Source organism: Sesamum indicum, linkage group LG5, assembly GCF_000512975.1.
Source record: "Sesamum indicum cultivar Zhongzhi No. 13 linkage group LG5, S_indicum_v1.0, whole genome shotgun sequence".
Taxonomy (NCBI): domain Eukaryota; kingdom Viridiplantae; phylum Streptophyta; class Magnoliopsida; order Lamiales; family Pedaliaceae; genus Sesamum; species Sesamum indicum.
The window spans coordinates 2102890-2118369 of record NC_026149.1 but is presented as its reverse complement, the minus strand read 5'-3'; the positions used below and the strand labels follow the sequence as shown (position 1 = coordinate 2118369).

At 32.6% G+C, this 15480-nt stretch overlaps 2 protein-coding genes across 2 annotated transcripts; both read right to left on the bottom strand.

The window, feature by feature from the left end:
* On the bottom strand, window positions 1555-2269 carry LOC105161792. The gene has a single exon (XM_011079606.2). It carries the CDS (start codon window positions 2188-2190, stop codon window positions 1981-1983), a length of 210 nt encoding a protein of 69 aa, XP_011077908.1. The 5' UTR covers window positions 2191-2269; the 3' UTR covers window positions 1555-1980.
* LOC105161665 (protein SMAX1-LIKE 4) lies at window positions 6650-10634 on the bottom strand. The gene is made up of 3 exons (XM_011079437.2): window positions 8991-10634; window positions 8355-8598; window positions 6650-8263 (listed from the first exon to the last, which is right to left on the bottom strand). The coding sequence occupies exons 1-3, from the start codon at window positions 10241-10243 to the stop codon at window positions 6734-6736; spliced, it is 3027 nt and encodes a 1008-aa protein (XP_011077739.1). The 5' UTR covers window positions 10244-10634; the 3' UTR covers window positions 6650-6733.

Below are 15480 nucleotides of genomic sequence, written 5' to 3'. Positions count from 1 at the left end.
TAATTGGGGGGGGGGGGGTGTTAAAATTTTTCCATCAACTCCTAATGTGGCACGAGGAAGTTAACATGCATAAGGAAAAACTGCAATATCGATCCTATAACTATTGGGGGATGAGGGCACATTTAGTCCAAATATCACCACAATAGAAATATCAAATTAGTGATGGATTTAGCATTTTGTGACGATATATTCACTCAATATGCTGTCTTTTTTAATTATAATCGTCAATTATAAATTCAAAAATAAAAAATAAGCAAAAGTGTTATCCCTTATAATTTTAGTACCAAAATTACGTTTTTCTTCTCCTTCCATTGACTAAACTATTTCGAAGAAGAAAAACGTTTGGATTACGACAGATTTTGTGTTAGCGCGTCTTTGGATACTCATGTCGGAACAAAGGTCACGAAATTGATTTGACTTGTAAGTTTAAAACATGGGCTTTGTTATGGAATTTTAATACTTACAATTTGGTGTCCTCTCTCTCTCTCTTCTTGTATGTGTGTGTGTGTTTGGTTCAACCAGTCAGTGACAGACCTAAATCTTACCCGAAAACGTGCAATTTGTGGCATTTGCAAGTCTTTGATTTATTTGTTCTACATTTGTTGTAAGCAAGAAAGCGTGTTCGTGCACCTAATTGTTTCTCTTAGGTTTCTGATGAAAAATAGGACTTAACTTTTAGGCCATCGATCATTCATTTGAAGAAACCCAGTTCAAACTTTGTCAATTCTCTTATATTTGATCGGTTCTTGATGATGCTATACCCACATGCCAGCTAATATTGTTGGTTAATTAGTTTCTTTTTTGTTCGACCAAAGAATAAGAGAATCCAGTTGAAGTTTTTATTTAAAATCCTATTAAAATTTTCTATTATATACATATATATCAATTAATATATACACTAGTGTATAACGATGACATTATTTATTTTAAGAATAATTACACTCTTCTTCCCTAAAGTTTGCTGTAATTGCACGTAAATTCCTTGTAGTTTGAAAGATTATGTCTGATAGCTTTGAAGTTTGCTTTTCTCGAATAAATAAGTTCCCCCATTAGTTAAAATTCATTGAATTTGTAACAAAAAATAAGGATATAAAAATTTATACTTACCCCGATTGACTTATTACTGATTAATTGCAGGTCAAATAAATATTTTATGATCAATTTATACTTATATATCTTCATATTTTAATGCATGTGATAAGATACGTATATTTTTACTATTATAATGACAGTTTAGTCATATAAATTTATTTGATTTTCAATAAATCAATAATAAGTGATCAATCAGGAACAAACATCGATTTTAATTTAGTTTTTTTGTTAATATCAATAAATTTAAAAAAAAATGGTGACTAATTGAAGGACCTATTTGTTACATGTGTACTAAATGTAATTTTTTAAATTAATTATAAAGAGTTTACGTATAATTACACCGGAAAAAGAGTGTAATTATTCTTTTATTTTATTTAAGAAAGATCTTATACAAACGTCAAATTCAATTGAAAATTTTTCAAAATTTAGAAATAGAAAATTCAATCCAACGGACAATCAACTCATATTTCTGCACAACTTGATCAAAACCAATATTCATCCTCAGAAACATTTTTCTAACATTAACACTCGAAACAAACATCATAACTCCTGAAAATCTGCTGCAACTTACAATTACTGATTAAAATGAAGTAGAACGGATCAATTTTAAATTTCAGAGAGTAAGTGAGAAACAAAATTACTTTCCCGTTGTCGACAATCTAAAGCCTTTCCCAAGATTGTCTCGACGGATGTAAACCTATACATACACTGTACATACACAATAATTAATCATCAAGAGACAAAACAGAGCAGCTGTGAACATCTGTCCTAAAACTGCATGCTGAATTCTGATCTTCAACGTTTCTCATCCACCAAATGACGGCTCAAACTCATGGCAAAAAATTAAGAAAGAAATAATGAGTTGTTTCTATTGAATTGGGATGAAATCTACGACCACGAATCGTACAAAACCAGACGCCTGCAGCAGAGCGAGCACAAGTACTTGCGCTTGAATCGGAAGCAAACTGGGATAAAGCAGAACCGCCACCGGGTGCCGACGTCCACCGCATGCACCTTCCCGCCGCAGTAGGGGCACGAACCCGGCGCCTGCTGCCGCCCCACCTCCGTCTCCTCCTTGTCGCAGACCAAGAAACACATAGTTTCACCTCCCACTGTGTGTGTTCTTTTGTCTGAGATTTTGAAGGTTAGGTATGTAATGTAAGAGGATATTTTTGTTTGGAATGTCAGGTGAACTTTCAGACGGACATATATAAATATATGCATATTTGGGCTGGTGGGAGGCGCATCTCGAGAAGATTCGGCGCAGGCGTCGTGGTTTTTCCAGAAACGTCAGGCTAACATGCGCTCATGGCGTAGATTAAAGGACCACGTGTTCAATTTGTGGGGCCGTGTTGGTGAGTACGTGGAAACTCTTCTACATTATTTTGTCCAACAATTGAGGAGGCATTTTCTTCTCTCTCTCTCTCTTTTGTTTTAATTTAAATAATTGGGGTCCAATTAAATAAAAATAGAGAAGAAATTCTAATCCAAATTCGGATAAACACAAAAGCAAATTTAATAATACCATACATATAATAATTGACTATGATTAAATCAAGATCGAATTATTTTAATATTTCTTCTAAGTTTTTTCTTCATAACTAAAATAATTCATTACATTATTTAGTAAAACAAAATCAAAGAATAATAAAATATATTAGTAGCCCCAAATCAAATTCTAGATCCGCAAGGATGAGAAGTTTATCAAAAAGTGGAACTAAGCAATAGATTATCACGAAAATGACATACGTGCAGAGTTTTTTCTGGGCTTGCAACTTCTTAATTATGAGACCTAAATTTTTCTGTTAGGATAATGCATCGTTGTTCAAATCAAATTTTCTATTTTAAATTCTATTACATTATATGTTCTATTTGCTGCGTCCATGTCACATTTGCAAAGAGTGTATCTTCAGTTTTGTTGTACTGAAAATTCGAGTTAAAAGTCTTTTAGAGTGAACTTAGAAATTTAATAATTACAAGAAATATGCCTTGAACATCTTAGTTATAAATCCTACAAAACAAATCACTATCATAACCCTATTGGGAAGGCCTTGGTTGTAACCTCCTGATAGTTAAGTTAGGTAGATCATAAAAATAAGATAAATGAAGTCGTAAAAAATGCTAGGGATGCAAAAGTTAAACATGCTGCACGAAAAACGACTATTTATAAATTTACCCCAATTATACCATTTTACGTGAACCACAAACACAAAAATAACCAAATACTCATGATGAGTCCATACATTATAAATTTTGGATGTAACAAGATTGATTCGTATAGAATTTGAAGTAATAAAATAAATTTAGAGCTTGTCCGAAGATTGCAATCATACTATGAGGAAGTCTAGAGGTGATCATCCTAAGATGTAATAAACATCAATTTTATTTAAGGAAAACAGTTGTACATGTATCATGTATATATATATATATATCAAATATTACTAATTATCGTGGCACACTGTCCTTACGTGTATATTAATATTATTTTTTTAATATTTAAAAATATATTATAAATAAGAACAAAACTATATAAACCAATAAATTACATTTAAAAAAAAACAACTTAAGGTATTATCGGTGCACCAAAAGAATTGGTGTAGTGTATGTGGTGTTAAAATGATGTCGAGTTTACGTAATAATAATAATAATAATAACAATAATTTTAATTATTTTTTAAAATTATCTAAGTAAGGATATACTTATCATAATTAAATATAACTGTATCATTAATCGTTGTTTATGAGTATAAAAAATTTTTTTTATATTAATACTAGTCGTTATGACATGTCGTCCCTGCGTGTATATAATAAATAATTTTTTATACTTTAAAATATATTATACATAAGAATAAAATATATAACCGACATATCACATTCACAAAAAAGAGATAAATATGTAAATAAAATAAATTAACTTAACAACATCATTGGGATAAAAATTTTGATGCCACAGTATCACAAATTATTATTTATGAGTGAAAATAATCTATATATATATATATATTAGTATAAATAAATCATATAGATATATAGATGAGAATAAAAATTTGAATAGAGGGGGTTGAAAAATACATAAAGCATACTTTTAGTAATTTAAAAAATTAATATAGCGTTATAAGTCACTGCTCTTTGTAAGTAAAATTAAAATTTTTTTTTTATTAATATAGATAAATAAGAGATACAACAGGATTTAGAATAGAAAATTCAATTCCTACCATGCTATGTTTATGGCGCCTACACTTGAAAATAGCATTGACTAAATGTTTAGGTACTAATTATATCCATGTCCATCTCCCAATGTTGATTCGCACACACTACGACTAGGCCGCCTTATATGAATTTACTCATAAATCATTATCAATATTCTAAAACACACTTAATTTACTATTTGTTTGACTTGAAATTCGATTTGATACTCGTTCACAAAATAGTGCGGAAATTCCATCAAATTAAAATTCTTGGATGGATGAGTTAACGAGTTTTAGTTTTAATTCACGAAATTGAATTTTGAATATTATTAACTTATTATAATATTAGTTACTAATTAATTATATATATGAAGAAAAACATTACAAGCAATTTCTTTCGATATGGCATATGTGCAAAACATTCCACCGTGAAAATAAATAAATTATTTTTTTATATTTTTTAAAATAAAGCGATGTACATTCTTTATAAGGATGGATGCAATGGGAGCGCCTCTATTGTGTTTTTTAATTAAATTTAAATTTAAAAAATATTAATTTGTATAATTATATATTATTATTTATTTATATTTAATATAAACAAATAATTTATTAATAATTATATATAAAATATTAATATTTAAAATAATGTATATATAAAAGCCCACCGCTAGTTTCCCCCTCCGCCTCTGCCCTCCGATCCCCTTCCCTCCAGTTTCCATGCTTTCCCTTCCCCCCTCCTTCGTTGGCACCTCCCCTCTCCCCTCGCCACTTCCGCTCCCCTCTCTCCTTCTCCTTCCCTTTCCCCTTTCACTCCTCGGCCCCCCCCCCCCCCCCCTCCCCCCCCCGTTGCTACTTCCCATCCCATGCCCCTCCCCCATTGTCGCCGTTTTCCTTCTCTCCTCCCCCATTAATTGTAACTGTAATTGATTGTAATTGTAATCGATTCAATAAAAAAAAACATCAATTTATCTCCTCAATTTTCTAAAATATGGAAAGTACCCCTTCACACGAGTGGTGTATTACACGAGCAAATTTTTCTTTTTTTTTTTTTAAGTTTTATTTTACAATCGTTGAATTCCATCTAATATAAATCAATTGTTCATATTCTTTTGTAATAATCTATAATCTAGATAAAATCTTACTTAAATTTATGACAATATTTTATTTTTTCAAATCAATCATTCAAAAATATATATGATTTATATAAAAAAATTAAAGGATATGAACAATAAAAATAAATAGAAAATATATTGTCTTCCTCTTCTCAGCTGCATGTTCCTTTGCACCGCCTCCCCGCTCTGCTACCCCCACTGCACCTCATTCCCATATCCCCCTTTTCTGCCGCCCCCCCTTTCCCCCCCCCCCTCCTATATTGGCGGCCGCCTCTCCCCCACCTGGTCGCGTGCACCATGCCACCCTCCCTAGTTTTTTTGTGTATTGTTTTTATTTTTTTTATCAATATTGTATATATGTGTATACTACATATATGTATGTATGTATACTTTAGACATTATTTAGTGTATAGATTTATTTTTATAATTTTTATAAATTTATTTTCTTATCTTGTATAATTTTAGTATTATTTTGCATATTAAAATACAGATCGTTAATCTAAATCAGAAAAAATATAGTCTATTGATTTATTTTTACAATTTGAACTGTTGATATATATATATATATATATAAATATAACTAGATCTAATGATTCATAATCAAAAAAATTATAATAAGGGAGTTGTTTGTCGGTTGTCTATATGTAATACAGATAGATTGTAATTTATCCTTTTAACATATGACTTTTTGTGTATAAAATAAAACACAAAATGAAGTACCTTAGAGCAGGTAGTGGCTTAGAGTGAGTAGGCAGGCCTGAGAGCCTGCCAATCATGATTTCCCTATCATGACAAAGCTTTCATCAAATTTTGATAGGTATCAGTGAGAACTCCTTTTGCACAAGTGCATCATTAAGGTATAATTGTCCAAATATGAGCTCACGACATTCCTCCATCACATGCAGACACATCCCACCTCCGCCGCTTCATGTAATAATTTCTTGGAAAAATTTTGTTCCAATCAGATTTGATTAATCGAATTAATCACAGAATAAGTGTATATTGTATTTACAATATAATTATTCATTTTTTTGAATTATATAATAATTACACTAATTATCATATAATTGATTCAAATTTGATCGAATCGGATCCAAACTAAAATTCAGTATGAAAATGGCTGAACGATATAAAAATATTGTACTTAAACTATAGCTATTATTCAAACGGCAAATTTGCCATCGTAATTCCCTAACATCTTCTTGATCTTGCAAAGATGAACATAAGGCTTATGTAGAAGTGAAGGAAACTTATAAGCTGTGGAAAACAAGCTAGGCATTGTATTTGAAAACCCTAATTACAGCCTAATTAGAATTACAGGAATATGTTACAAGGTTAAGTCTTAACCTATGAAAGAAAGTGGGATTCTTCTGGGAAGACATGTTCCCATGAATCCATCCTTCGGACATGAACTCTCTCCTTTCCATCCTAAACATGGCCTAATGCTAACCTTCTCCTTCTCCCCTGTATCAATCATCCGTAAACTCGTCTCAAAAACGTCTTTCAGCCATTGATCAAACAGGCTGTTAAGATAGAATCCCGAACCTTGGAAAACTTCCTCCAACACCGTCTCGTCTATGTTGAAACTGCTTATGTTGGCCTCCTGAAAAGACCTTCTGAATTTGGACATGAACATCTCTCTTGCCTGCTTGTCTTGCTCCGAATTCCTATTCAGAACAAAGCAGTTCTTGATCTTTTTCAGGAAGCTCAGTGAACTCTGCTGCTCGATGATTGTCGTTTCACGTGTCAAGTCGCTTGAAATTGGGCTGAACGTGCCTAGTTTGCCTTCGTCCGCCTCATCATCTTCAGCTTTGACATTGAGATCGAGAGCATTTGAGCTCAACTGCCTTGCATTCTCGACAGCATTGGAGGAGACCTCGTCCATCTCATTGCTCCTTCGGCTCTTCCCTCTGATTGGGAAATCCCACTCTGCTTTCCGCTTGTGCACAACATTAGGCATCACAGCGACGAATTTGGACTCATTGACAAGCAGCTTCATCTGAATTACAGAATTTACGTTATCCCTTGCCATACAGTAGCCGCTGTCTCCGTCCATTGTTAAGATAAATACTGCTTGGCTAGAATCTCTAGTGTGCCTTCTCCAGGAGCCCTGTTTTCCAGCCTCAAGAAAGGCATCAGCAAGAAACTTTGAAAATTCAGGATCAGCATAATCGACATCTTCAACTAGAACAACGAGTTTTTCATGATCTCTCAAGGCTTTCTCCAGTATTTCACGATTCTCAGCTACCGTATTTGCATCGCTCCTCATGTTCATGCAAAAGAGCAAGTCAGAAGAACCAAACATAGACTTTGCTACTGCAGCGGCTATTCGTTGTTTCCCCACAACGTCTTTCCCCTGAATCAACAAAAACTTATCTTGACTGGTCCCTTCAGAATCCATCAATGCCTCTAGAATCAAAGGAATGGTTTCTGATTGCCATGGCACATTTTCTTGAAATATGCCAAGCAAATCCTTGTCCACTCCAATTTTGTCATGTGCGCGTGCGTCCGCATAAATGGAGTTCCCAAGGGCAAGGGTGATCTTTACTTCGGAATCCAAATTCGGCTCCACTGTTTGAAGTTTGGAATTGCCATTGCTAAAACTGAACTCGATATGGCATGTTTCCTTTCGTCTGAACCGAGGCAGAGAGCCGATGGTCTGATTAGGCTTCATTGTAGGATAAGCGAATGAAACTGTTTCAGAATTAGCAAGGATGTTGTTCTTGTTTGGCCCACATGAGTACGATGAAGTGTAGTCATAGTTCCTCCCAAGACCGCAAACGACGGAGCTTGAATTACGCAGATTTTGGCTATGTTGGTGGAGACTTTGACAGAATTTGTTATATTTTTCCCTCAATTCACTTAAAGCTTCCTGAATTTGAGTGAAATAATGAATCTAGATTAGAGATTTGAACAAGGATAGCAATAAACTGAATAACAAATTCATACTCTATCGTTAGTACCTCTTCGACTGCCTCGTCGCTGTGTTGTTTGAGCAAGTAGGGAAAATGGGCCGAGCCATTTTCTTCATCCTTGTTGATTGGAAAAGATTTGTGGTGGATTGATTTGAAGCTAGCTTCTTTCTCATAATTGGATTTGCAATCTGGACAACATGTGAGAACATCTTGGTCCTCCTTGAGACAGAATAGCTTTCTGTCAGTAACTTGAGATGGACTTTGTGGGAAGCTGGTTCTTGAATCCCGGCCACTGCAGAGAAATAATAAGACAAATGAATATGCAAAAAATGAGTAGAAGATGCACAACTTTGACTAAAATCAACCAGGAAAATAAAAGGACAGGAAAAAAATAAAGGAGAGATGCATGCTCTCCCATTTATACAGACAACCCTCCTACATTTTGGAGCCAAAAATTTTCGAAGTTATGTCCTTGTCTGAGGTAGTCAAAAAGAAATTGTTATGGAAAATCTAGTAAAGTTCTTGCACTACATCTTACTATAATTGTAATGCTTCAGATTTAACCAAAACTTTACAGTTTTCAGTCTAATGATGCACATTGATAAGCTAAATTCTGAATCGCTCCTCCTAAACACCATCTTACTAACATTCTTGAAAACAGAAAAACAAAAAATTTTAACTCACCTTAGGCTTAATCCTAGTCCACCTGATGGAACAGAAACAGCTTGAAGAGCCCATTGAACATCCAGAGGGGGTTGTCTCATCTGACACTTCATATAAGTCCGGTAATTGGCGGTGGCCATCAACCAAACCCTCATGTAACTTGAGCTGTAATTAAACCAAGAAACCAACTTTCCGATCTCCGCAATTAAATAGTCAACACGGCTGTAAACATTGGATTCATTACCAGCAGAAATCTCATCATCATCACCAACTCTCTCAACCGTCCATTTTAGATCACCAATGTAGATGATGACTCCCCCACATGATGTAAGAGACTCCACCTTCCTTTTCAGATCAGCTACATTCATATCTACTTCGTCCCTCTTCATGAACATGAGGGGTACTGATGAAAGCTGAAACTTGACGATTTTTACTGATTTCAACTCGTCTGGAACTTCTCCTTTCTCAAGATTTCTCATCAGTTCGGCAACAACCACTTCAGCCATGGATAATGAGTCACCAACTATAACAGTGTTTTTTCTCTTCTTCCCCAACAAAACCTCCAATACCACCTTGATGTCTTCCTTCAAAAAGAATTCATCAGTGCTCACAGGCTTCTTCTGAGGCGAAAACAGATGAGGGTTTTGCCAGAAACTGTTAGGGTTTATTGTAAACTCCCTCTGATGATGGGCTTCAGTGGGAGAAGAACTGGGAGTGGAGAAAATCCCACCAGGGGTACTGTTATAACACTGGAAAACAGAAGAAACTGAATTGGACTCCTCCAAGTTGTTCTTGACTGAGGTGCTAGAGAAACCAGCTTCCCTCATAACCCTACTCACACTAGGGTCATCCAAAATAGACAAAATCAGCTGCTCCAACTCGACTTTGATAGCTATAAGCGGTTGTTGCTGGTTTTGCTCTATGGAGCCTCGTCTCTGATGGGCCTGAGCCCTCTTGAGGGCTGCGACGAGTGCATTAGATAAAGCAGGCTGCGCATGGAGGAGCGGTCCCGGGGAGGCCGGAAGCCGATTAAGGGCGACGTTGAAGCAAAGCTCAAGGGCCCTGGATTGAAGAGGATGAGAGGGTTGATGATGAGGCTGAGATTTGAGGCAAGCCCTTTTGAGAAGGCTGGGTCTTGAGCTCAGCAAAGTGGCGGCGACATGTAACGGAGTGAGCTGAGCGTGGCCACGGCGCCTGGCCAGGCTGAGAGAGTGCTTCAGGACGGAAGCAGCCTCCGGTGAGAGGGTCTGTGCTGCACAAGCTCCTGCACGCATAACTTAGCCCACACCCCACCCCAAAACCCCCCCTCTTTGAGAGATAACTCTCTCTTATCTTCTCAAATAACCACGAACCGAGAACTAGCTACGTCTTCTTTATGAATTCTCTTGATTTCACCTCCCCCTTGAAACCACCCGTCCCACTTGAATGTGTGTGTGTGTGTATGTTTCTACTGTGCTGGTTGGGGTTTTCTTGTTTGGAAATTATGAGGTCGAAAGCTGGACGGGTTTTTGAAATGGTAGCAGTATGACACTTGCATCAAATGGAAATAAATAGCGACTTCTTTTAACTCCGTTATTATAAAATAAACGGGTGACTGGTTGGGAAACTAAAAGGTGGTGAAGGAGGCAGCTTGAGAGTATAATGTAAGCGGAGATGTAGAGAGATAAAAAGCGAAAGTTGATATATATATATTTTAACCTTTTTCATGTTTATCATTTGTTCTCTGCATCTGCATGCATATAAATGTGTGCATGCTACCTCCTTTTTCACCCCCTTTAATCTATCTTTCTTCTTTTAATTAGTTTTTCCCATTTGTTTCTCCAAAGAGTAAATTACAAATTCTTTTAAAATTATTATAATTATAAATATTTTTTATTAATTAAAATATTAAAAATATCTTATTAAAATTAATGAAAGTTTAATAAATACCCCTCATGATGGATGGTATTCGTTAAACAATAATTAATTTTAAGAAAATAAATATAAATTTTTAAATAATACAAAATATTTATAATTATAATAAATTTTAAACAATTCATAATTTACGATTCTGATGTTTATGACATGTATGTTCACGCCAACCAGATCCTCGTAGATAGCTAGACTATACAGTGTGTTTTATTCCCACAGGTACACAAAAGCAACTCTCTGTCTCCTCTCCTACATCCCCATTATTATTGCCTCTTTTTCATACTCTCCCTCTCTCTCTCTCTCTCTCTCTCTCTCTCTCTCTCTCTAGACAATTTTGAATATGGATTTTAATTTCTTCAACAACCCACTTAGCAAACTTTTTCACAAACCAAGAGATCATAGATATCTTCTCTTGAATACTGAATTGCATGCCACCTTTTCTCATTCATGCTCATGTTTAATTAATATTTATATGTGATCCCATTTGAAATCGTACTTTAGTTCTTGGGTCGTTTGCCGGAATTTATCTCCATCATCAATTAATTTAATTAGGACCTAAATCGATTATAAAAGTGTCACGGATCAGGTATATATGTAATGGAAAAATTGTATTTTGGGTCTCGTTTTTTTTCACTATTTGTTACGATTTTCTCAAATTATATTCTATCAGTGAACAATTTTCTCAATTTTAGTCACAAAGTGTATTTTTTATCTAATAATTAATAAAAATATATTGAAATGCGGGTGAGACTGCTAACGGCTCCATTAATTATAAAAAAAAAATGCACGTACTAACTAAAATTAAAAAAAATTCAATTTATAGATTGCAATGTGGGAAAATCGTAACTAATAATACCAAATCGAAAAAGACCTAACAAATGATCAGTGATTGATATTAGTTGTGATTGTCTGATCCAACTTTGGTTAAGTAATGACTCGAAGAAAAAGACACAAATTCTTGTCTTATTTAAATACTTTTAACCTTATAGAAGATACTTTTGTTCTTTAACCACTATTAATATGCAATATATAATCAATCATATATTTTCAAAATATATTGAACTATAGTAATAAATTGAACCGCATTTAAAAAAAAAAAAAAGACAAGAATAACAAGTCCTATAAGTTTTAAGGCAAAGTGATAAATAGCGTCTAGATTATCATCTCATGTCATGTCAGGTCTTAAAAAACGAACAGAAACGAAAGAGTTCAGAAAGGAGAAAAAGGTATTAATTAATCATTATTCATTAGGTGGGACAGTTTTGTAAAAGAGAAAGAGAATTAATGCCTTCATATCATTGAGAAATTATCTTTGATGATTTGATTAAAGTCATGATAAAGATGAAGAAATATTAATTGATCAATTTGTGTTTGCTCTTCTTGCAAGAAAAGTATCCCTTTTTGAGGAAATTTTTAGTTGCAATAAAGTGTTTGAATTATTTAATTTTTGATATAATTGGTGTATAAAAAAGTAATTAATTTCATTATAATAAATATATTTTATATTATTATAATGTGTCTGTTGATCGATTATTGTAACTTGAATAAAAAAATTCCACATTTCTGAATGAGTCTTTAAATGATTTTTTTCTTAGTTCTTTTACAGTTAAAATTATGATGTGGAGATATTTTTACAAAAGTCATCTTACAATGTTTCAGATAAATACCTTCGATTTTCAAACAAATTTTGTATTCATTTCTTTAATTCAAGGTCTTTATGATCTTGCCCGTCGGTATCTTAAAAAAAATCCTAACATGTACCGACTCACTGTTACTATTAGATCATTCTGACATTTGTGGCTCACGTGTAACCGTATAATTGAAAATTTTCAGTAAATAATTCTTCTTACGATCTTCATTATCCTCTCAAACTATCTACTAATTTGAGTATCGGATGACCATATCAAGATTTTCATGATGTGGTTCCCACGATCGTTGTTTATTTAGATAATCAAAGCATAGCCAATGCATTCAAACTACCATCACTATGTTGGTTTTCATTTTCAAGTTATCTTCGGGACAAATCAAAACATACCCAATGTTTGTCATAATTCAAAAACACCTTATCTAGGTGTTTTAAACTGTTTTAACATAAATACATATATATATACACACATACATATACATAAATATATATAAAACAGACATTATTTGACAATGAATAGTAATTTTTGTCTCTCAAAACACAACATTAAACATACAATACTTATTTTAAATTATCTCCAAAAACAAATTCAAACATACATACTATCTCTAACACACACTTATTTATCTCTATTTTTCTCTCTCTATCTCCACAAAACATAACAAAACAGTTAGAAAACGAATCCAAACATTATGCATATATCTTGTTTTATTTTTTATAAGAATAAATTACGTTATATATAATTGTTTTAAAAAATTAATTATAATTACATCATAAATTTTGGACAGTAAAAGCACGCAATTTTTCTTCATTTTGGATGAGCTCTGAAATGATTTGGTTGGGGTGTTCCGGGACAAATATTCAAAAAAGCATCATTGTAAAACATCACAAGCTGTGAAAAAAATAAACATTTGGGCCCACAAAGCAGAACACAAGCTAGACCGAAATATATTTTGGAATTCATTTTTCAAAAATATATAACAAAATTGATGAATTATATTTTTATTATATATATAAAACCAAGTATTTAAATATACATGAGACTGTTCTCTCTTAATTAATATTCCATCAAATTCTAAATAGATCAAGGATTATTAAATTTTTATTTTTCTTTTTAAGTGAGGCGATCAAATATATTATAATTGCATCTTAATTACTAATTAATATATATAGAGAGAGAGAAAGAGACACACAATCATCACAGTATAGTAATTACTAATTAGCTTCGGTAAAAACAGGTAATTATTAATTAATATTCACAGTTTCACATAGATTCAATTATCAATCAACAATTAATATATATCAATAATAAATAAATAATTTTTATAATCAGGCTTCTTTTTTTTCTATATTACAAAAGGCTTAAATGCGTTTTTGTCTCGTAATTAGTGTTTTTATTTTTTAATTTTCTAAAATAGCATGTTGATTCTATATATTTTTAATTTTGGAGATTCCAATTCTTTACTTTCGACAGAATTCACCTTTCTCGTTAAAAGATACATTTGCATTTCATGTGACGATTGTTCCGATTGTTCATTTTTGTCAGCATTTTATCCTTTAACCTTTTAAGCTAACATTTTGGTCCTATATTTTTTAAACTTTGTAGTTTCAGTCATTTTTTTTGTCAGAGACGGAGTTCAGTATCCTTGTTATTTTTTAAAAAAATTAAAGAACGAAAATGCCAAATAATCTAGATTAAGAAATCGAAAATGCATTTAAGTTTATTAGAAAAAATAAAGAGAAATAAAGTAATATTTAGCTTTCTCAAAATATTTTTCTCATTTTCCATTTCCTCTATAAAAGCCTAGAACGAGACGAAAACCCTAATTAATATTTCTTTTTATGGCTCCTAATTTCCCCTCTTTTGGGGCGATGGATTATGTCCAAAGTAGGTCATGATGAGGGTGAGAACTTATGAGGACCATTTCATGTAGGTCTGGTTATCATGTTACAATAATTGATGAGTAATAAATTAAATATATATATATATATATATATATATCAATTTTAGATAATAGCACACAATTCTAGAACCACATCGTACGTACATACATGTATATATATATAGTTAAGATTTTGTGAAATAAGTCCATCATAAAATCCATATGAAGGTAATTACTAAAGAAAGTGTACATTATTCCACAAATTTATGGTGATTTTTTCGATTCCCATAAAAATTTGAGCCAAATATTATTGTATATTTACTACATTCTTTTTGGAATTTATATCAATTATTTGGTAATGAAATAACACTAACTTAGTTGAGAAAATGTTAGAGAAGAAATTTAAAAATGAAAAACCTTAACTTTTCCAAATGAATATTTGAGTGACTGTATTTACATGTCATCAATGAATTAACATATATAGATACATATTAATTTTCAAGTATCATTAATTCAGCTTTAATTCTCAAATAGAGAAACAAATTAAAATTTATTAATCTAGCATACTATTATTATTATTATTATTATAGTTCTATAATTTTAAAATTTTAGCAATTTTATTCTTTTCCAGCCAAATTGACTGAAAAACTGCATGTGACTTGCATACAACCAAATTAAATTATAATTTTAGTCCTGTAACTTAGAAGCGTTGGCATTTTTAGTTCTATAACTTAGGGGAGTTCACATTTTTGGTCTTGTATGAACTGATTTACAGGACGAAAATTATAATGTAATTAAAAGATAGGTAAGTGATCACATTCAATTTTACAACCAAATTAGCTGAAAAAAGAGTAAAATTATGAGAAAATATAGGAATAGAAAACCAATTCTTATAGAATTAAAATACCATCATTCTACATTACAGTAGTAAAATGATATTTTTGGAAAAAGAATGAAAATGTAGATAAGAGTAGTAGTGAGTGGGGAGCAAAGTGTAAACAAAGGAAAGCGTGGATGGGCACCTCTCCAATCTTATCATAGTGATGTGTTTTTTTGTTGAGCAGCAGCAGCA